The sequence below is a fragment of the Dromiciops gliroides genome, chromosome 5, assembly GCF_019393635.1.
Source record: "Dromiciops gliroides isolate mDroGli1 chromosome 5, mDroGli1.pri, whole genome shotgun sequence".
NCBI classification, from domain to species: Eukaryota; Metazoa; Chordata; class Mammalia; order Microbiotheria; family Microbiotheriidae; genus Dromiciops; species Dromiciops gliroides.
The window spans coordinates 211,055,912-211,080,333 of record NC_057865.1 but is presented as its reverse complement, the minus strand read 5'-3'; the positions used below and the strand labels follow the sequence as shown (position 1 = coordinate 211,080,333).

General features: G+C 33.5%; 1 protein-coding gene across 3 annotated transcripts in view; it reads right to left on the bottom strand.

Moving 5' to 3' along the window:
* Positions 1–2,643: 2,643 nt before the first annotated feature.
* The window catches only part of ERGIC2 (ERGIC and golgi 2), a 60,032-nt gene continuing 38,253 nt past the window's right edge, over positions 2,644–24,422 (bottom strand). For 2 of the 3 annotated variants that reach the window (XM_043967224.1, XM_043967223.1), the window contains 8 exons: positions 23,890–23,991; positions 21,997–22,092; positions 19,129–19,184; positions 17,914–18,012; positions 15,203–15,300; positions 7,930–8,092; positions 6,533–6,615; positions 2,644–6,134 (listed from right to left, as the gene is read on the bottom strand). In XM_043967224.1, coding sequence (XP_043823159.1) covers positions 6,069–6,134; positions 6,533–6,615; positions 7,930–8,092; positions 15,203–15,300; positions 17,914–18,012; positions 19,129–19,184; positions 21,997–22,092; positions 23,890–23,991 — 763 coding nt within the window. In that variant the 3' untranslated portion in view covers positions 2,644–6,068. The remainder of the gene's footprint in view (positions 6,135–6,532; positions 6,616–7,929; positions 8,093–15,202; positions 15,301–17,913; positions 18,013–19,128; positions 19,185–21,996; positions 22,093–23,889; positions 23,992–24,422) is intronic. The other variant, XM_043967226.1, reaches the window with a different exon arrangement.

Genomic DNA, 24,422 nt, shown 5'->3' with positions numbered 1-24,422 from the left:
TAATAAGACAATTAAGTTTGGAAAAGAGAAAAGTGAAAAATAACTGAGTCTAAAGTATTACTTTTAATTTTTCAGTAGCTATGAACTTACTCATTAGGCACTTTGCATACTAGTAGCATTCAGGCAGCTAGGTAGTGCAATGCATCAAGCACTAACCCTGGAGTCAGGAGGATCTAAGTGATAGAACAGTGAACAGACTCAGAATGCAAAAAACCAAGCCAACCTTCTAGTCTTGGTAGCTTAACAAACAAGTCACTTAACTTCTCAGTCTTAGTTATATGTAAAGGGAGATTATAATAAGATCCCTTTCAGCTCTACATCTATGGTCCTAGGAGTGCTCCCTCATAGTCATATATCAGAATTAAGTGCATAAACTTTATTCTTTTGGAATTCTGCATTTTATAGACTTCGAGCCTCTCTTTTTTTCGCAATCTTCATCTTTCCAAAAGAAAATAATTCCTTCTAAAGCAGACTGCCAATCTTTTTGTCATTTTACCTTTGGGGGACATTTTGCAACTCACTTTTCTAGAAATATAGCAACTATAACAACATACGGTTGTCTATATGCTTTTGTTTTTGTGTAGCTAAACTATGATGTAATACAATGACAAATCAGTGGTTAAGTTGTTCAGGACCCAATTCAGACACTAAATGTGTGACCATAGGTAAGTCACCTTCATCTAAGCCGGTTACTTATCCTCTAAAACGATGTTACAAAAAAAAAATTCTTTATAAACATTAAAGGACTATACATGCAAAAAAATTTTTATAGGAGAAAAAGTGCCTTTCAGTTGTAAGGACCTTTTTTTTTTTTTTAAAATAAAGTCTTGCCTGATTTGGTGGTTACTCAATATTCTATATATGGCAAAACATGATATATAGGCTCAAAGCTACAGCTAGACGGGAGGCCATCTAGTCTAACACTTTCATTTTACAGATGAAGAAACCAGGTCCCATGGTCACTTAGGTAGGATACAAAGATCTAAAATCAAATCCTGGCTCCAAAGTCAAAGCTCTTTTCACTGTACCACAGTCACAATAAATACCATTGAAGTTGGTAAACAGTTATTGCCTTATAGTAAGTTCACAGAATAAATCAGTCAAGTGAGATAATTCTATAGCTAAGAATAAAGATAATTCTTAACGATTCCAGTTCATATCTACTCCCTAGCACCTTTTCAGCTATATTTTATTTGACCAAATTAGTCTAATAAATTTCACAGTAAATAGATCTGCTCTGTGAATAGAATATTGTCTAAGACCTTACAAGTTGTTATTTGACAGTAAATATCAAACTTGATTTTTTTTTGGTCCAAACTTATTTATGATCAAACTGAAGTGAACTTCCAAGGGAGAAGATTCCATCTACCAAAAATCAATGATTTTACAACTTAGCCTTTGAGAATTGCCTGAGAGGTTAAGGGACTTTCCTAGAATAATACAACTAATATGTTTAAAAGGTGGGACATGAAATCAGATCTTGTTCTCTATCCACACACATGGAATTACCATTCTCAAAAACTAATTCCCAAAATTTATAGTCTCACACACTTTTGTCACCTCCTACCTAGTGTTTTATGTTAGCCTATTGTTAGGCATAAAATGTAAACAGGAACAATTGTCCTAGGACCCCACCAAAAAGAGGGCCTAGAAAGATGCTCATTCTTGATTTAAGGGTCTGGTATCATTAAATTTTAAAAAATAAAGAAAACTAGCACTTGGTCACGTTGTAAGTGGTTTGTAAGTAGGGAGTGGTGCCTTTTTAAACTGCTTACTCAGCATAGCAGAGGATGCTTAACTGGAACAGAGTTGAGCCTCCAGATGCAACTCTTCTGATATCCAGAAGAGAAGAGCATTCTGAACAAGTATTCCCCCAATTTATTTGATCCACTGCTCCCAACCTGGAATTACACATAGGTAGGGTGGGAGAAAGAAAGAATCAGGCTAGTCCCAAGTATTCATATTTTTAAAAACTAAAATAAAGGGTTTATTGGCATTGTGACTTGTTCAGAAAAATAAAATAAGCACTTGCTTTCATTTGTAAAGGTATCCTATAGTTGCTCATAAATGTTTACTTAGCTATAAAAGCTAAGGCTTTTTATTTCCTTACAAAATATTACAATCACAAGGTTAATAAGCTTTTGGTTGTTTATCAAAGGTATACTACAGATACTGAGATTAGCTTTCAATTCATTTAGGATTGATACTTTTTTCCTCCTACCTGTATGAATATCATTTCCCCTGAAAACTTAAAACACATATAGCTTTGTTCCCTCTTTTAAAAATAAATGAATATAATCCAGTATTAATAAGACACAAGTACTTGGAGGTTTTCTTAAACAGTGCTAACTTTCTATATCCACCTTACTCAACTTTGTTCACTAGTTTCCAAATGGACAACACCTTAATAAAATTTTCCCCAGTTTTCTCACATGATTTTTTGGTGCCAATCCTTGCTATAAGAAAGGAAAAAATAAGTCCTTACCCATATGAGGAGTTAGCTCTATATGCAGGAAAAATGTGGCCTAAATCACATTAAAATACTTACTAGATTTTTACTTATAGGGGCAGTTGTCATGAGAGGGAAGAAGTTATAGTATATTTTAGGATTTTTAAAAAATGTATATCAAGAGAACAAATTAGTTGTTTTGATAGTTCACCATTTTATTTAATCCAAGTGTCCTAGGTCACGAGATTTTTAAACATTTTTTCAATTCTTCCTACTTATCCCTAAAAAAACCCCCCAAAAACAAAAAAAAACACAAGCAAACCAACAGAAAACAAGACAATTTGAAACCCCAAACCAACTAACTAAAAACAAGGCATTTTGGTGTCTGTTTGTGGAACAATACAAAATCACCTCGTCGTTGTGTATAAATGTTTCAGGGAAAAACACCAGAAGTTTTTTAAACACCTGAGGTTTAAAAAAATTAAAAACAAAAAACTATTGACTCCAAAGTGAGAACACAGGGTTTGGCACACTTTTGTAAAGCACACAAAAAACTCCAGAAATGATGTACATTGTCCCTTTTTTGGAAGCACCAAAAAAGGTGGTGGAAAAACCACTGTCTTAATTCCAAAAATTGAAGAGGAAAGCCATACGGGACTGAAACCAAAACATGAAATGCTTAAGTCCTACTTTAAAAGGATGGTTTCCTAAAGCTCAGTTTAAAAATTCTTCTTAAACTACTTAAAATGTGTGTACCTTGAACATGAACTTAAGTTTTAGACTTAAACAAAGGAGATTATAGTACAGTAGTAGAAACCGTTTCAAGTATCATTCTTGAATTATTGATGTTAAAGAGGAGAGCACAGATATAGAGAAAACATGCAATATTTTAGGAAATTTGTTAATTTTTAAATTATTTTTAAAATTTAAATTAGGGATTCAAGACATGTTTGTTCACATTGATATGTTTTTTTTTTTAATCATAGAATTTTTCTATCTTGGGCTTATATTGTTTATGCTGTGACATGTTTCTAAGAGGAAGATCTGAGGATTAATAGATGTAGCAGTAACTACTTAAGTGTAAGTAGTTCATTTTTATCCAGAAAACTTACAGAGCTATTGTTTGAGCCAACACACAAAACTGATGAAATAAAGGACAAACTAACTTTATAGAAAATGAAGTGTCAAAGAATTCTCAAACTATAAATACATCATGTTAGTGGTATCTGGATAATATCAGACAAAAGTTAATACTTCTGCTTTTAAGACATTCTCTTTTAAGACATTTTTAAAATCTAGGCAAAAAAAGGATTGATACAGTTGTAAGACCTAAAGGAAAGATCCAGGTTAAGGGGAAAGTTGCTATAGGAAGAAAAAGTACAAGGGAAAAAACTACTTGTTGAGAACAACTTCTCACAGATGTACTTCTCTGATTCTAACAATTACCAAGCAGGTATCCCAGGTATCCCCTTATAATAACTTTTCAAAAGGATTAATAATTGGGGAAAGTCAGTGGGAAAACAGGATTCGGAGAAATTAACAATTCTACTTGCTCTAGACAAATACATTCTTGAAAGTAAGAGATATCTGCAAAACCTTTAAGTAAGATAGAAAGAAGAAAACTTTATTTAAGCGATTTTTAACTGCCTTTAAAAAAAAACTATATGCCATGTTTCCTATACTCCTGAAACCAAGTTAGTGTATCAAGGGTGTTGATTTGTTCACATTTTTCCCTCAGGGGATAGAGATGGATAAGAGGAACAAAACAACTAAACTGCATTTTAATGGATAAAGTCATTCAAAACCTTGTATAAATACCTTCTGATTTTTTCCCAATATTTTAATAAAGTTCATGCTACAAATTTTTCTTTAAAATAAAATTCTAATACTTTGTTATGCAGAATCTAAATAAGGGTCATTTATGACTCTAAAATCCTAGGGTCAAACTCTTTTTAAGAAGAAATAAAATGAGCTAATTAAGGGGCTTCTACTTTTTTTAATGCACTATTTATCAAGGCAGTACACTTTTACTTTCTGCAAAGTACTTACTAGATGTGAATTCTACTTCAATCTAGTTCCTTCAGGAAATATTTACTTGCTTTCCCATATTACGAAAGATTATCAACACTATTTTTCCAAAAGGGCAATTCCCTTCCCCTACCTTTTTTCTTAATATAACTTTTAGTTTATCACCTTCTAATATACCATTCCATACAAAGTCACCATTTATTTCCCAGTTCATTATAGTAGCATATTTCTGATTTGGGCTATTACTTACCTGCAAGATTTCCACATTCCCTTTTCTCTTAATGGTTAGAACTTTGGGAATGAATAAATCTTCCTCCAAAGTCCTTAAGTATTTATTACAAAAGGAAAACTAAAGTTTCACATGTTTATTGAAGGAAAATATAGTTCTGAATGGCAGTTCAAATTACAGGTCTTTTTTTACCTTTAATTTTATTTATTACTGCTGTTTTTAATCAGCTTAAGGTTACAGCTACAAACTCTACACTCCTCAGAAATGTAAATCTAAGGCCTGCCATTCTTAATATTAATAAAGCAATCTGTTTCTTTGTCTCATGAAATTTTAGAACGGAAAGTGACTTTAGTCATACCCCATTCACATTTTACAGAAGAGGAAATGGAAGTTCGTATATGTAACAAATCACATTCCTTCATTTGGTATCTAACAACCCCTGCATCTTTTCTTTTAAGCATAATGCTGGTTCCTTTTGACTTATTCTTCAACTTTATATTGTCTGGATAAATTAACTAAATCAACATAGCACAGATATAAATATAACAAGCCCATGTCTTAACTCCTTAAACTTTATGTTTAGCTATAAACTTTTTGCAAAGAAAGAAATTGATCAAATCAGGAAAAACAGCACTTTCTTTCAAAGGAATAGATTTCCCTACTACCATCCAAAAGAGTTCAAATTCTGTCACTAAGGTATTGCTTAGTTACATTTCTAAGCATCAGTATCATCATAGTAACTTTTGATTTTATCTTCTTCCTGGCTTGAGCAATGTTAGGTAATTAAAAGATCCAATTACAATGAAAAGCAATTAGGTCATATTTCTTATTTTAGATCAGCCTTAATTAATGGAATTTTTGTATTAATATGGCTTAATACGAATAAGGCTATATCATAGGAGCTATTTCTGGTTCCTTTCCTTTATTGACAGAGGGACTGATCAACTTATTTTCAATGTCTGGACTAATTTTATACATGTTTTAATTCCAACATGCCTTTATAAAAATAAAGGGATTCACCATGTCTACTACTTTTTTATTAATATGCAGTTTGACTTTTTCCCTTTAAGAATCTACCTTACCAATAAGAATGGCCTGATTTTAATGTTGACTGCCCATCTGCTGTGAAAGTAGTAGTTGGGATTTTCTTCACAGAATTTCTTCTGTTGGGTTCAATCAGAAGATAGGCCTCATGACCTCTTCTAACAAATTTGTAACAGAAACAACACACACAAGGTTGTTGGGTTTTTTAAGGTGTGATTTCTCCTTCCCATTCATACTTTCTTCTCTTTGAACATATTGCACAATATTTTATTATTAAAAAAAGATTTCCTGTCAGGCAAAAAAATGTTTCCCCTCTTCTCAGGAGGTGCTATGAATACTATTTTTTGTAAGAGGTAAGTGGTTGTTTGTGTGGCCATCCTGGACCTAGAAAATATAACAGAACAAGATTAGATTATTAGTTTTAATTCCTGTAAAATATATTCAATGTAAAGATAAAAATTTTATTTTCATTCAAATTTGGGCCCTCAAAAAGTCTGGCTTTTTTTCTTTTTAAGTCCATACCTGTGACTTCACTGGTTTGGGAAGTATTCAAAAAAGCAAAACTCACTAAACCAATGCACTAAATGACTGCTCTGTCCAAGACAGATGCCTAAGACAGAGAAAGGTTAAGTAAAGAGTTACACAATCAGCAAGTATAAGAGCCTAGACTTGAACCCAGATCTTCCAAACTCTGACACTGCCACTTAACTTCTATTTGAAATATTACAATATATGAAACACAATACTGGTACTCAGATAGTTGTTCTACTATTCTTACTTACAGAAGTAACAGGTTTGTAGGCTCCAAGTCTGAAACGACAACAAATTATTTCAACTATGAATTTTCCAATTCCATGCAGCATGCCTGTAGTTAAGAATAAGTACATAAAAAGTACACTGTCAGAAAACAATGTTTTGATTTTTTTTAAACTAATGCCTGAATTATCATTTAAAAATAAAAAACAACTAATTAGATTAACTAATAGATTAAGGATTAGATTAACTAATAGATTAGAAAAGAACAAATAATTTCATAGATGACACTTTTACTTACCAGCTAATAAGAATTCAGACTTGTTACTTTCAAGGATAATGGATTTTTAAAAATTATAATGAACAAATAAAGCCATACAGTTCCTAGACCCTCAAAATCCAACTTCTCCAATTAAACTTATGAAAAGGTGCCAAAGTAAAACAAACACTGGGGGCTGTTTTCGTATCTTTTCGGAAATTAAAGACATTATATTTTATCCAAGTGGCAGTATGGTTTTATATAAGCCAAAAATGGTATGCCCACAAACACAAACAAAAAGATGGGCAATAAAGATAAATTTATCCTGATCACACAGTAAATTAGGAAATACATAATTGAAATTCCACACAAAACTGTATCCTTCCCGTTTGATAGCATTTCTTATGTAATCTTTTTTTTTTTTTTAAAGGCAATGGGGGTTAAGTGACTTGCCCAGGGATACACAGCTAGTAAGTATTAAGTGTCTGAGACCAGGTTTGAACTCAGGTCCTCCTGAATCCAGGGCTGGTGCTTTATCCATTGCGCCACCTAGCTGCCCCTCAAAAGCTAATATAATCTTCTTTTGTTGGCAGGGGGGATAGCATTTCTTATAAAAATTATACAAATTTATCAGGATTACAATCTTATTAATCTTTCAAACTTAAATGAACAATGAACTCATGATATATTATCTATTTCCATTACAGGATGAGTTCATTTCTATTTCTCTTTTATGAAATGATAAAAATTATTATAGGTTATTAGCTCAAATGTATATAGTGCTTATGAGTTATAAAATATCTTCAAATTAGGCTTGTAAGATAGATTATATATGTATTACTATGCCCATTTTATAGACAAGAAAAAAAAGCCTTGACTAAAGGTCATATAATTTCTGAAGCAGGACTCAAACCTAGGTCATAGTATCAAAGATTTAGAGTTAGAAGGAAATGCAAATGTATAACCCAAACTTTTGGCTTTTTGCTCAAATGAAGAAACTGAGGCCCAGAGAGGTTAAGTGGCAAAGGAGAGATTCAAACTCAGAACTTCTGACGTTAAATCCATTATTCTTTCCATTGAACCATGCCTCTTTTAAGGCTCTGAATCAACACTCTTCCCCATAATAAATAGCATTTCCAGAAATAAGATACACAAATGTTGTATTACCTGTTGTTGAGAAAATTCCTCCAATAATACCACACAGTCTCACTAAAAACTGCCAGAATGGCATATGTTCTTCAGTCACTGTTACCATAAGGGAACTAAGATCATATTTCATAAATATCCCAGATACCCCATGGCTTCCTGCTGCATGGTTAATGGCACGTTCCTAAAGCAACCAAGTTGGGGGAAAATGGAAAAGAGAAAGAGATAATCTTTGTCAACATTATGTAGTCAACTTCTATTGCTTCTTAACTTTTTGACTGATAAGCTAGTGCTAAGGAATTCAGGCAGAGAATTAAAAGTAGGTAATATATGAGAGAAGAAATTTGTTTCACATTAACACCTCAGGTCTAAACCTCCAATGCTTCTAGTTTATTTCTTCTCCTCTGTCCCAAATATTTTTTTAAGATCCTTGGAGTTTCATTTTGGTTCAGAGCAGCTGATTTCATTAGAGAAGGGATAGCCAATAAAGAAGCTCCCTTTACAAATGCAGATCAGTTAATTAACAAACAATTCCAAGCATTGTGCTAAGTGCTTTGTAATTATTATCTCATTTGATCATGGGAGGTGGGTGCTCTTATTACCACCCATTATACAGATGAGGAAACTGAGGTAAATAGAAGTTGATGACTTGGCCAGGATCACATAGCTTTAAGTGTCTGAGGCTAGATTTGAACTCAGGTGTTCTTGATTCTAGGTACAGCACTCTATCTACTGTACCATCCAGCTGTTCTGGACATACTGGCCTATAGGACATCCAGTTCAAAAGGCGCTCAATCAGGCCGACGTAAGACTGAAGCTCAAGGAGACAGACTGTATATAGTGTGAGACAATAATTATTAATAATGGATTTTGGGGGGGGAACAAGAGATCAGTTTCTCAGTCCTCTCCACACCTACCCCCTCCAGAAAGTCCAGTTCTTGATCTGGGACAAACCCAAAGGAACAAAAAATGGAGGTAGATTCTTTTGTCTGGACAGGATAAAGCCACACCTAGATAATGGACTTTGCCTTAAGCAACTTGAATTGCTTAAGTTGAGTCTTTTGCATACTTTTCCTTGATGTCATCAGTAGAGTTCATTTTAATGTTGGACCACCTTCATCTTGTCAACCAATGGAATTGAATGATGCTAACCAACTGGCTTTGATCAATGTATAATGGCCCACCTCCATCAAAGGAGGATAAAAACCCTGGAAAGAGACCAGGAGCTCTCTTGGATCTCTCTTTTAGATCAGCATAGGTCTTGTAGGTCTTCTGAACTCTCTTGGGTCTCCTTGAGACCACATGCTGTCTGTCTGGGAGACAACATGAGTTTTGGGGGGCTTTTCTCACACTACTGCATACTGAAGCTCTCTCCCTGTTTTTCTCTACTTCATGGCCTGAGACCATGAGAAGTTAGGGAGACTTGTGGTCAATCCTTTACTGGTATATAATATAAATAAATCAAAATATGCTTACCCCAAACTGGTATCTATAGCGACAGTAATTATTTTAAAAAACACGATAGAGACTATTAAACCAGAGATGGTCAAGGAGATATATAAAGATGATAAACTTTCAAGAGTTAAGGATTCACCAGGAGACTATAAACAAAGTAGGTCCAGAACAAAGCCTTGATCAATGATCATAGTTAGGTGGGATATACTATGGATGATCTAGCAAAAGAAGTCTAGACAGAGCAAAGAGAATAAAAAGAGAAAACTGGCATTAAGCCAAAGAGGAAAGCATCCAGGAGGAGGGAATGGTCAGACGTGTCAATTACTGCAGAGGTCAGGAAAATTAAGAATTGAGAAAAGGCATTATATTTGGCATTCAAGAAAACACTGAATAAATTACGGCTGAATAAATTATGTAACAGAATATCACTGGTTCCATAAGAAATAATGAAGGAAGCTATTTCATGGAATTCTGAGACACAGAAACTGACATAGAGAGAAAAAAACCAGAACAATTTATACAAAAACAACATTGTAAGGAAAAAAAACAAACTATGAAAGACTTAAAAACTGGGGGGCAGCTAGATGGTGCAATGGATAAAGCATTGGCCCTGGATTCAGGAGGACATGAATTCAAATCCGGCCTCAGACACTTGACACTTACTAGCTATGTGACCCTGAGCAAGTCACTTAACCCTCATTGCCCGGCAAAACAAAACAAAACAAGACTTAGGAACTCTGGTCACTACAATGGCATACTATGTCTCCAGAGGACCTATGATTAACCACAAGTTACCGCCCCCCCAACAGATGGACTCAAAATGCAGAGAGACATACATTTGTGGACACTATCAACCTATCAATTAATTTTGAGGTTTTTCCCCTCTTCTGGTTTTTAATTGAGAGGGGGATAGCAATGCAAATGCCAAAGAATGCAAACCACTGAAACTTTTTTTTTAATGCAGATAAGCATACAATTTTGAAAGTAACATGTGGAGATTACTATAAATTTTTTTGAAAAAAAAAGTAAGCAGTATGAAATTAAGTTTCATGTTTTCATATACAACCTTTTTTGTGTTCTGCTCTGTATAAGAAAATGTTCATTCATAAGTTCAGAATTTTAAAAAATTTTAAAGAGATTTTTGGCAGTCTTTTGGTAATAAATGTTGGAGAAGCTGTGGAAAAATTGGAACACTAATGCATTTTTGGTGTAGCTGCAAACTGATCCAAACCATTCTGGAGAGATAGTTGGAACTATGCCCAAAGGGCTATAAAACTGTGCATACCCTTTGACCCAGCAATATCACTATTAGGTCTTTATCCCAGAAAGATCATAAAAGAGGGAAAAGGACCCACATGTACAAAAATATTTATAGCTGCTCTTTTTGTGGTGGCAAAGAAATGGAAATTGAGGGGATGCCTTTCAATTGGGGAATGGCTAAACAAGTTGTGGTATATGAATATAATGGAATACTATTGTGCTGTAAGAAATGATGACCAGCCAGATTTCAGAAAAACCTGGAAAGACTTAAGTGGACTGATGCTGAGTAAAGGGAGCAGAACCAGAACATTGTACACAGTACTAGCAACAATGTGTGATAATCAATTGTGATAGACTTAGCTCTTCTCAGCAATACAATGATCCAAGATAATTCCAAAGAATTCATGATGGAAAATGTTCTCTACAAAAAAAAAAAGATCTGTGGATTCTGAATGCAGATTGAATTGTGCTGTTTTTCTACTTTTGTTTTTTCCTTTTTGAGGTTTTCCCGTTTTGTTCTGATTTTTCTTTCACAACGTGACTAATGCAGAAATAATGTTTAATGTGACTGTACATATATAACCTATATTAGATTGCTTTCTGTCTTGAGGAGGGGGGAGAAAGAAAAATTTGGAACTAAAAGTCTTATGAAAACAAATGTTGAAAACTATCTTTTCATGTAACAGATAAATAATAAAATACTTTTATGATTTAATAAAAAAAAGAAAAGAAAAAATATTTTTGGTAATCTAGAACTCTACATACTATCAATGAAGTAAGACAGCATCACTTTTATACTCATATTCTCATTACTAGAGATTGAATGAAGGCAAGAATTTAAGGTGATAACTGTGAGGGATTTATTTACTTAGATTTTTTGAGTTACTAGACCAAATATCAGGAGATATTTTGAATCTCTCTCTGAATTAAATATAAGCAAGTTTTAAAATTTAGCTTATATCTACGGCATCAATGATATTCCATTCTATCCACCCCTATGTTGTCTCAAAAAAAGGTTCATTTTCTAATATAAATGCTTTAGTGAGTGCACTGTTATAGAACTACACCACATTGTGACTTTCTACATCAGTATTTTAATATATCACAGATTGGCATAAGAAATAAAATGGGAATTTGGGGTGAGTTTTGCAAAGGCCATCAGATAACACAGAAAAAATTTAGAAACTTTTGTTGCCTGGTTAATTGGCAATTAGGCCTAGGGTTATTTACAGATCAAAGTACAGGCCAGGTGAGTAGAGAACCTGCCTCTCCTTAAATCATACCACCTTGGACCCCCTGAATCTTGAGACTGTGCAGCCTGGAAACAGTGCCCCACTTTAAGGAGTTAAAAGTCAATAGGTGGGCAAGATGAGCAGACAGAGAAAAATGCAGACCATAGAAAGTTTCTTTAGTGACAAGGAAGATCGAGGTGCACCCTCAGAAGAGGATCGCAACATCAGGGCTCCTACATTCAAAACTTCCAAGAAAAATATGAATTGGTCTCAGGCCATAGAAGCACTCAAAAAGGACTCTGAAGATAAAGTAAGAGAGAGAGAGAGGAAAAAATGGAAAGAGAAATAAGAGTGATGCAGGAAAGTCATGTGAAAAAAGTCAACAGCTTGAAAAGCCAAATGGAAAAGCTCTCTGAAGAAAAAAATTTCCTAAGAATTAGGACTGAACAAATGGACTTTATGAGAAACCAAGACACAATAAAGCAAATCCAAATGAATAAAAAAATAGAGGGCAATGTGAAATATCTTCTTGGAAAAACTGCTGACCTGGAAAATAGATCCAAGAGAGATAATCTGAAAATTACTGGACTACCTGAAAACCATGATCAAAATAAAAGCTTAGATATCATCTTCCAAGAGACTGTCAGGGAAAATTGCCCTGATATTCTACAAGCAGAAGGTAAAATACAAATTGAAAGAATGCACCGATAACCTCCTGAAAGACAAGAATTTTCCAGATCACAGAGGTGCTGCCCCACTAACCCAGGCCATGTGGAAGGGCTAACTGTACACTCCTTTTCCATGACCCATTTTAGCTAAGTTATAAATTGGTCCTAAGGTTTAAAAGAATCACAATAATGAGTTTAACTCTTTCCCTAAGGATATACTAAAGAAAATGGCAAATAGGATAATACAATGCTTTATTACCTATTAATATAGCAATATTAAGATAATATAGTAATAGTAAGATACTACAGCATAAATTAAAATGCTATAGCTCAAACTTTTTTTTTTTTAATTACAGGGAGGGGAGGAGAGACACAACCAATATAGGGGCTCTTTATCTTGTTTAGCCTAGAAACTGGACTGATCCCAAGACTGATTCACAAAGAAGTTTCAATCTGCTGTTTTTCCAACCTGAGACTGTTTGCTCTTTGTTAGACTGCTAGGGAGCATTCCTTCTTCAGGGGCTTACCATATTGTTGGCATACTTAGTGCAGACACTGATTGGTTTTTGGCCCTTCTGAAGCTCAGAACTCCTGGAACTCAAGCAATCCACTAGCCTTAGCCTCCCTCAGCAGGGACTACAGGTATGTTCCACCACAAGCAGGGAGAAATTCATTTATTGACAAAACATAAAAAAAGTTATCACTTTACCATGTGGCCGAGTGGTAAGAGGAAATATTTTTTTTTCAAATACTTGCATATCTAGTTGACAAAACATTTACCATTAAGTGGTAAGGGCACTCATGAATCCATTACTTTATCCTATTTTTTCTCTAAATGAAATATAACCACTTCTATCCATGCTTTCAGTATAACTTATGCTCACTTTAGAGGTCAACTACTTAAAGAATCCCTCTTCCACTCACCAGAGTGGGTAGAGTAAATGAGGTATGATTGTACTCAATTCTTTTTCAGATCACACGATGAATGTAGGAATGAAATCCTAATACTTTTCCCAGCTTCAAGGCACAAAGGTATGTATGGCAAATTATCTGTTCTCTGATAAGTGAAAATGTGCTATATTTAATATTTGTGAGAACTACATTTTGAACTCTGATCCTCCTGAATCCAGGACCAGTGTTCTATCCACTGCAACATCTAGCTACCCCAAGAACTACATTTTTTAAGGCATTAAAATTAAATTTCAGTTGCAAGGAACCAAAATTTCCTATTTTGTAACCTCACTATAGCTACATACTGAGTTTTCAAAGACTTTGTCACTAGGATATAAGATCTGGCAGGTCCTATCACAAAGTGGAAAAATATGGGCCTATGTGCATGAAATTTAAAGACGGAACTAACCAACCACAGTAAAGCTCATCATAGGGCCAGCTAGGTGGCGCAGTGGATAGAGTACCAGCCCTGGAGTCAGGAGGACCTGAGTTCAAATCTGGCCTCAGACACTTGACACTTACTAGCTGTGTGACCCTGGGCAAGTCACTTAACCCCAACTGCCTCACCCAAAAAAAAAAAAAAAGAAGAAGAAGAAGAAGAAGAAAGAAAGAAAAGAAAAGAAAAAAGAAAAGCTCATCATTAATTACATGGTTGGCCATCAGGTAATGGATTTCTTAAGCTGTTTTCTTCTAGGCCCCATTCCCAACTTCCTCTGGACTTCAAAATCCTCCTCTACTGCCATCCTAGAACTTCACTCAGTGCTTGAGGCCTCATCACCCTCCAAATTGTTTACTACCCCAAAGCCCACTCAACATGGAATATTTCTCCACAAGGCCTGCCCCCCTTCTCCCATTAGTGAGTTCCTCCTGAAGCCTCAATTTTATACAGGAGATAAGGCTGGACTGCCTTCATTCTCATCAAAGCCTTTGTTCTTGACTCCTCTGGATTTCCACTTTTCAGCTCCCTTTTCTATGTTATCTGCCCCCAAAAGAATGTAAACTCTTTAAGGGCAAGTGCTGTCTATTTGTTGCTATTTGTATCCTCAATGCTTAGCATGTTCCTGGCACATAATAAGCACTTTCCTTCAACAGGAATCTTTGCTGAAGGTAATATACATATTAAGGAAATATATGTTTTGGAGTAATTAGTTACTTGAGATTAAAAAAAAATTTTCATTCAGTGGTTTCCGATTCTTTCTGACCCCATTTGGAGTTTTCTTAACAAACATACTGGAGTGGTTTGTCATTTCCCTCTCCAGCCCATTTTATACATGAGGAACTGAGGACTAAGTCACACAGCCAGGGTCATACAGCTAATAATAAGCCTCTGAAGGCAGATTTGAACTCATGAATATGAGGCTTCCTGATTCCAAGACCAGTGCTCTATTCACTGTACTACCTAGCTACACTAAAATGAATTACTTAAGATTAAATATTGTACAAAGAGTTCAACATTTTCAGGATTAACAACATTTTAGGAGGTAAAAACCAAAGTCAATCCATTTTTTCATCCACTAAAATTTTACAATATAACAAATACAGGAAAGAAATTTAATATTAAATTATTTGTCAAATATGAACACATTATTTTTTATACATTTCTGTTCTTTTAAAGTTCTGAGCTTAAGAAAAACTTCAACTGAAGTTCAAATTTTTTTCCATTAGAAAAGAAAGACTATAAACTAATAATTATCACCAGAGCATTTTATTAGTCTGAAATTAACTTACCCTTTCTGTCACTGAAAACTGGTGAGTGTCTGCTGAGATTTTGTATGTATTGAGTTTTGTTGGCACAACTGTGATGAAGTATTGGAACATCTGGTTGTCTAGTATAAAATAAGAAAAACTTTCCAGAGTCAACTGAAAAAATTAGTACTTAAAAAACACCATCCACTACCTGCTTTTTTCATGAAAGTTAATACTAAATAGTAACTAATAAGCACTATTTATTTATTAATAATGTACATAAAACCTACAGAAACAGTATCAAGGTACCAAAATGACCATCTATATTTTTAAACAAATTCTAAGGAAAAAACTAACCAATTTAGGACCAAAAATATTTTGTTTTTAAAACTGTATCTGGGGCAGCTAGGTGGCACAGTGGATAGAGCACCGGCCCTGGAGTCAGGAGGACCTAAGTTCAAATCCGGCCTCAGACACTTGACAACTTATTAGCTGTGTGACCCTGGGCAAGTCATTTAACCCTAATTGCCTCACCAAAAAAACCCAACTGTATCAACATTCCTATAATATCACAAATACAATTTATAGTGGGATAAAATAAAGTTATAGTGAGATTAACACAAAACATAAAAACTTTCAACTATTATCATGAACATCTTCACATTTCATACATGAACCAAAATTTAGTCAGAGCAATATTAGATAAAAACATCTGAAGATATCAGGGATTATGTCAAGTACTGAATATAACAAAAACTTCTACCGTTATCTCTTGGGGTCAGTGTAAAACCAAAAAAGTTACACTTTAAAATCTCTAAGTGGTTACATTAGGTTAAAGAAAAAATATCAATACTATCCATGAAAATTTAAGTAGGTAAAAACAAATAAGCTGAGGGTAACCAACTGTTCTCTGGACATAGTTATTCGCCCTATACCTATTTAACATCTGTTTTAGATTTATATCCTAATCCAGAATTAACAAAATAAACTTAGCTATTAATTTCTTTTGTTTTCATTGTGCATAGATATTTATTTTTTAAATAATTAACATTTTTATTTAAAGTTTTGAATTCCAAATTTTATCCCTCCTTCCTACTCCCCTACCCCCTCCCTGAGACAGTAAACAATCAGATATAGATTTTACATGTGCAATTAATCATTTTGTAAAAGAAAACTCGAATTTAAAAAAATGAAAGTGAAAAATAGCATTCTTTAGTCTATGTTCAATCAATATCAGTTCTTTCTTTGGAGGAAGATAGTATGCTTCATCATTAGTTCTTTGGGATTGTCTTGGATCACTGTATTTTAGCTATTAATTTCTAATTTCAATGAAGTTTCAATCAGGTAACTAACACTGGTTAGCTCCTTTATACTTTAATCATAAAAGCCATTAGCAAAATCCAAATAAGTCTGAAATATTATTATACTTCAAACCTTTTTTTTTTTTGGAGATGGGTGTCCAGATCTGTGATGTCATTAAAATAAAGAATTAAAAGTAAGGAAATTCCTTCTAGCAATTAAGAATATCAACTGTTTGCAACTTAGAACCTCAGAGATGCCTGAGGAACACTGAAAGGTTAAATGACTTGCCTAAGGTCCTACACCTAGTACATGGGTCACAAAAAGAACCTTGAAAAGGAAGGCTGGTTTCTTATTCACTAAGCCAAGCTCCTTAAAAAGCTATATGCAAATCTAATTTTATGAATTTCATAGTTTAAAATGTGTTAGTAGAGACTATTTAGATGAAGGTTACAGATTCTAATGCAAGCAACCTTATATCATCTTGGATCAGGAGCTCAGTTTTGGTTCTGAGTCTGTATCTAAGTAGCAATTCCTTTGTTTTCCTCATTTATAAAAGAAACGGGGTCTTAGTATGAAGTCTAAAAATCTGTTTTCCTTTTATAATGCCAAAAATAGTTACGTATAGCCTTAATAAGTCACAGTTTCAATTTGGTCACTGAGTACTTCACATTTTTATGTTTAATTGTAATTTTTAGGGGCATTACATAATTTCAATTATTTTGTGTGGACATAAAGATACATGCAATTTGTGGTCACAACAGTGACCAATGTAAGTTGCCCAATTACATACTTTATATTTTTATACAGTTGTGGGCTTAAGAGACTACAGTGGTTCAAAGCTCCACTAATGAATTTATCATATGACTTCCTTTTTTTGTATAAAAGATTTTTTCTAAAGTGTAGGAAGCATATCTATGCCAGAAATAAAAAGCACTATGGATTGAGTGTTACAAGAAATAATAAGTGGTCTATTTTTCTAACTCCGTGACTACAGAGTTAAAACTCTAATAGCCCATAAAACTAAAATACAACTAAAATAGCCTATAAAAAGAAATGTAAAAGGTTTGTAAAAATTCTACAGATGCTTTTAAAATTAGCAGTGCACTTTTGGACCTTAAAAATCATTAGTAAAATGTTTCTTCCTAAACTTTCTTTCTCAGAACTTATTCTTCCTTTAATGAGCAGAGAATAGCAGCATCAATGCATTACAATTTCTACATACTTGAAAACTTTTTCTAAACATAGAACTATAACTATAATTTCTTTAGCATTTCCCTCTAAGGCCTTTTCCCCTTCTAAGCACTTTTCCCTTCAAAAATGTTTACTGCTATCTTCCTATCTTTTTAAACACATATCTAATTCAAATGAGGAAGTAATCTGAAATGACATTATTATCTAAATGATAATAATTCAATGAATACAAACTTCTACATCTATTACAAAATACTTACGATCTATAGCAATTTTTTCAGTTCCATCTAACGGATTAATAATTCCTGGAACAAGTTCACCAAAAGACAAATGATCTATTCTGTGGGAAAAGTTGTAGGCTAAAAGACAAAAAAAATATATATATATATACACATATATAATATATACACTATAATACTGCAAAACAACTTTCTAGAAAACAATTTTACAATTCTATGTTGCTGTTGTTCTTTTGGTAGTGAGGCAATCAAGGTTAAGTGACTTGCCTGGGGTCACACAGCTAGTAAAGGTCTGAGGGCAAATTTGAACTCAGGCCCTCCTGACTCCAGGGCTGGTGCTCTATACACTGCTACCTAGCTGCAACCCAATTTTACAATTTTTTTGCTGTAAATACATACCCTAAAAATCTATATGTTTAAAAATATGGTTTTGTTTAATACAAATGTTTAAATATTTTCAGGAAATCTAAACAAATTTATAATAATTTCCTACAAACTGTTATAAGACTACTACAAATTACTTTCCAAGAGGATTCTGCACTTAATTATCCTATGTAAATGTCTATCTAACCTTTAAGTTCAATTGAAAAAAAAATCAACATCTCTCCAAGCCCAACAACTTAAACTATTCTGTTAAAACAGTGATGGTATCTATATAGCAAAAAGCAAAACTTTTCAAATCTCCTTCCTCCACAAAGATCAAACTAAATTTCAAATGGAAGTCTTAAGGAATGTCGTAACAATTACAGACATTTTAATTGACATACATTTTTTAAATATAGTGTGCATAATGTAGATGCATATATATATATAAAAGTATACACATGTGTGTTGGAAGTAACTGAATGAACTTAAAATATAAGCATCTCTTGACTAACCTGAAGAATGAAAAGAAAGATGAGCGCATGTAACATGACAGTACATTTTTAGAGGTTTTTTGTTGACTAAAACATTCATTCATCAACAATACAGAAATAAGTAAGGCCTTGGTAAGTCAGTCTTTAGAAAAATCTGGACTAGGAAAATGAATTCAAAGTCTATATTTAGAGAAACTGTGAATTCACAAAATACTGGTTTTTCTTCTCTCCTTTTGATGTCAAACTTAATGAATGAATTTTACCTGTCTAAATCATTCCCTTTCAATTCCTTCAATTCCTTGCATTAGCACCAAAAACAAAATACAATTTCTTTCAACAACCCTAACAAACAGGGGAGAAAATATAATAAATAGCTTACAGTCATGGCTGACAAGTGCTGCCAGGTGTGCATGACCTCGGGGATGTGGAATTGCCCTATGAGGATGGAAAAACAATGATTTTAATGAAAAACAGAAATTGGATTTTCTCTTTAAGTACTAAAATTTTTCTTAATATATAGTAAGAGGACAACAAGCTTGAAAAATAGATTTTAAAACTCCCTGGGCAGATAATCCAATCCTTTCAAACATGTCCTTCTCATCTAACTACCCTAATCTTATTGCTATTAACTTTACTCATGTGACTATTTAGAAGTTCTTCAAACTCTCAGCATAACTGCTTTTCTTTTCTTGGACCAAGGTCTTAAGGATTTTACTACACTTGAAATTATTTTTTTAAATGAATATATTTTTTCATATAAGTGAAATTGTTATTGCAATGAAATACTGAAAATTCAGAGTGTAAGACATAGCTAAGTGATGAAATGGTAAAAATTCAGCAAAAAATAATAATTTTCTGAAAGCTGGAATTACTTTAGCTTTCAACAATTTGCCTTACTACCCACACTTCTGGGCTGAGATGAAGGGGGGTTTAATAAAAAAGGTTAAAAACCAAGCAAAAAATCCAAAAAACAAATTCATAAGGCAAATTAAGATTAAGAATTAAGAATATATTTTTTTAAACACAATGGGGGCAGCTAGGTGGTGCAGTGGATAAAGCACAGGCCCTGGATTCAGGAGGACCTGAGTTCAAATCTGGCCTCAGACACTTGACACTTACTAGCTGTGTGACCCTGGGCAAGTCACTTAACTCCCACTGTCCCACAAAAAAAAAGGAAGGAAGGAAGGAAGGAAGAAAATAAAAGAAAAACACAAAACTTTATTTCCCCTCATCACAATGTCTCTACATTGTGCTTTCAAGTTACCAAGTAAAACCAAATCATCAAATGACAAAAGATGTCAGAAATCCAGATCTACTTGCATTTATTTTGTGAAAATGTTACAGCTGTTTTTGTTGGTCTATTGAAGAACCATCATCACGATCAAAAATAATTTTTAAAAATAAAAAAGAAAACCCAAAAAACCCCCCAAAAAACCCAAAACAGCATTCTACAGTTTGGGAAGGAAAACCAGTAGTAACATCCTCAGTGAAGACTGTAAATGATATTTTTCTTCATAAACAGTACACACTATTCCACACATTCCACCAAAAGCAGTGGTGTAAATTATAATTTTTTTTTAAAATATAGCAATGTATAACTCACCCCCCTCCCCCCCTGGAACAGCTTGTAGTAGAAAGCACTTTCCTGCAAGGCTGCAGAGAATTCCACATCTTCCTTCTCAAGCTACTGGCAGCATTGTCTTTTTTGAAAGGTAAAGCAAAATGTTTTATTTGCCCTAAAACATTATAGTTAACTATTATCTTCCAATAATGTTTGTGAAAAAGCATGAAATTAATTACCATGAAAGTTTTTTTAAAAGATAACAGATTAATTCTCTATTTTGAACCAATGTACATGGGTTTCTTATTTTATCTTGTCATATTTAAAAGTATTTCATTCCAGGTAACAGTTGCTCATATCCTAGGAAATGAAAAATATTGTTCATGGGGGCTGTTGCAACATTAAATGTGAAAAATTGATGCCAAAATTTGTTTTTACATGCAATTTGGAAAATAAAATTCTAAACAGAAAAACATTAAATATGAAGATATTAAAATGTTATATATTTAACATTATATGATACTATGAATACATAAGCTTAATAAGGTAAAACCCAAAGGAAACGACTAGATCTTAACTTAATCATTCATTTTACAAATATATAGTTAAGACCAACTTATACTGCTAAAATTACCTAAAAATTCCAAGAAAAAAAGGGGGGGGCAGTAGGGTTTAAAAGAACCTTAAATAGCCAATGAGAAAGCAATGACAATCACAAAGCATATATGATCTGAAAATTTCAATACCAGTTCTACAAATAAAATGTTTAAATGTCAAAGAAATGCCTTTTAGGTTTGTCATCTGACTTTAAAATACTTTAAGAATTTTAAAACCCTGTCCTAATTTATCTAAAGTCCCAGAGAACACTAAATTCAACAGAGTAAAATGCCATTATAGAATTAGGCAGGGCTCACACCTATCCAACACCATTATTACCCCACACTGTCAAAGACCTTCTACCTAGTCCAACATATAATTTAAACAAGAATCCTTTCTAATACTTCCACTGCAAATGAGAACCCAGTTTTTGTTTAAAAACCCCTAGGGAGGGGAAACAAATTACCTCTTTAGGTAACCCATTACTCTTATGACCATTCTAATTGTTAAGAAGTTTTTCCTAACCATAAGCCTACATGTGTTTCTTTGCACCTTTCACCTAATAGTCCTGGCTTGGCCCTCATAACTGCAGATAATGACCACATTCCCTGTAAATCTCTTCTAAGTTAAACTTCAATTAATCCATCTATGGCATGAACCTAAGGTTCATCCTGTTATAAATATCCATGTAATCACTAAAATTTGGCCTCCAGGTTTGATCTGACCAAGGCAGAGGTACAATGGTACCCCTAACTTCCTAGTCCAGGTTACATGAATCTCTTAATTACAAGCTTAACTCAATTTTGAAACACCAGAAGACTTCTGGAGAACTTAATATCCTCTAACCTGACTATCAAAAGTAAATTTTTTAAAAAACTTTTGCAGTTTTAAATGTTTGCAGTTCTTTTTACTCAAGATTCTAAACTCTAAATTTTCACCGAATCTTATGACAGTGAAAAAGTATATACATATTAAGAAAATCTCTGTTAACTAAACAAACAAATGTATGGTCAACTTAACACATGATTTAACTTATATCCAAGTCCCCATTTTTATGTAAAGTATTTTCAATAAGCGAAAAGAACATACTTGCCCACAGTTATGTGAAAATTCCCTGCTACTTTATTGACATATAGATGACCATGAATTCTGCATGCATCTGGAGGTTGTAATGAATTATCTTCCCTGTTAGAACAAGATATGGTAAGACTGCTTAAAGCACATCCATCACAGGAAATGACTGCACAAATGGGTGAGGTATTTGGGAGAATAACCAAAAATTTTAGAAGATCCTAAATTTCAAAAAAGAAATTGTTTAGTAAAAAACCTGAACGGTTAGCATTTATAATCAAAGCCTTAAAAAGTGGGAGAAGATAATTTAAATTGACATTTACATAGCACCTTAAAATTTGCAAAATGATTAAATTTATTATTTCATTTGAGCCACACAACACTGTGAGGAAAGTGCTACAGGTATTACTATTCCCATTTTATGGATGAGGAAACTGAAGCTTAGAGAGGTTATAATATGCCCGGAGTTACAAAACTATTGGCTATCGAGGGCAGAACTTAATCCAAAGTCTTTCTGATTCTATCCAGCACTTTAACTACTACATTATAAATGCTTCCTACATAAGACAGAGAACAATACTATAATAATCAGTCAATATGAAGTTCTTCATAACTAAGCAAAAAACTAAGCTACTACTTAGAAACTATGTGTAATTAAACCAATAAAAAAGATTGCATAGGGGCAGCTAGGTGGCGCAGTGGATAGAGCACCGGCCCTGGAGTCAGGAGTACCTGAGTTCAAATCCGGCCTCAGACACAACACTTACTAGCTGTGTGACCCTAGGCAAGTCACTTAACCCCAATTGCCTCACTAAAAAAAAAAAAAAAAAAGACTGCATACATTCTGTCTTTTACCTCCAGCACTTTACAGAAAAAGAGAGGAAAGAATATGCATGTATATATACATATATATATATAGACAACCTTCTTTTCAATGGGAATTAGAAGAAAACAATCTTGAACAAAATGTAGTTAGCAACACGCCAAATTATTTAGCAAAGTATTTGTAGTAGATAGTAGCAGATAAGAGTGCCAGGCCTGGAGTCAGGAAGACTTGAGTTACAATCCAGCCTCAGACACTAGCAAAATCCTGGATAAGTCACTTAAACCTGTTTGCTCAGTTTCCTTGTCTGTAAAATGAGAAGAAGGAAATGGCAAACCATTGCAGTCTCTTTGCCAAGAAAATCTCAAATGGGGTCAAAAAGAGTGAGACAAGACTGAAATGACTGAAAATTTGCATGGCTATGCACCTCTACAAAGTTACCGGATATTTTAAATTAACAAGAAAAGTAAATACTAACTCATTAACTAGGGAATACATACTGGGGAACATCTTCCACCCAGACAGATCTTCAACCCACCTATGACTTAATAAATACTCTGGAACTGTCTACGAGAAGTAAACATTGAGCAATTGGTCTGGGGACACCCAGAGAATGGGTGAGATGGGATCTAGATCCAGATATTCCTATGAACTCTAAAATATTTTGTAAACTTACTTATTTAACCCAAGCAAAAAATTCTTGAAAAAATTGAGGACAATTTTATAATAGATGTTTCTATTATCTTTTCAAATCTTATTAACACAAAATTTTAAGCAAGAAATTAGAGAACTTACCTCCCCATCACAAAAAAGAAAAAAGGTAATGAAACTACACCATATTCTTTAAAGTATAATGAGGAAATGGGTTTGTAAAATTCTTGGTCAATATTAAACATTCCTACCAGCAGTTCAAAAGTAAAGAATGTTGTCATAATACAAAATTATTCTAGTTTCTATAGCCTTAGACAGTAAAGAAAATTTTTTTAAATTCAATAATCACAATATAGGCAATATTCACCTTTACTAAAACTCTCTAACAATAACTCATGAAAACAGTTAGAAAATAAGATAATTAATGGCCATCTCACCTTGGGGGTAGTGCTGTTGAGGCACTTTTAAAAGCACTTTTGAATATCACATCTTGTAATGAATGTTCCTCTTGCAGCCTACTCTGAATCGTCTGTAACATTCTAAAAATAACAAACAAAAAGATTGAGAAAGTTAATAAGTAGTAAAAACATAAGTAAATTAATACTCGAATACTTATAATATGAAACTAATTATCTCATAATACCTTAATAAGGTATGTCAATACTAATATTCCTATTTCTTAATCAGGCATGTGAATTTAAGCAATACAGTAACAAAGGTAAAAAGAGAATATTCCTGTACTTCTCAAGAGGTTGTTTACTTCACACTGTTAGGAATACCTTTATATCTTTATGTCTATTCCACCTCTATCTCCTATAATTTTGTACCTTTGGGTATACATCAGCCCTCATCATCTGAAGTCAATTTTTGCCCTAAGTCAAAAATTATTTTTTAAAAACAAGCCTGGATTATTTATACTCTTTAAAAAAGCAACATATTTTTTAAATGTACAAATAAATTTTGAATCTGC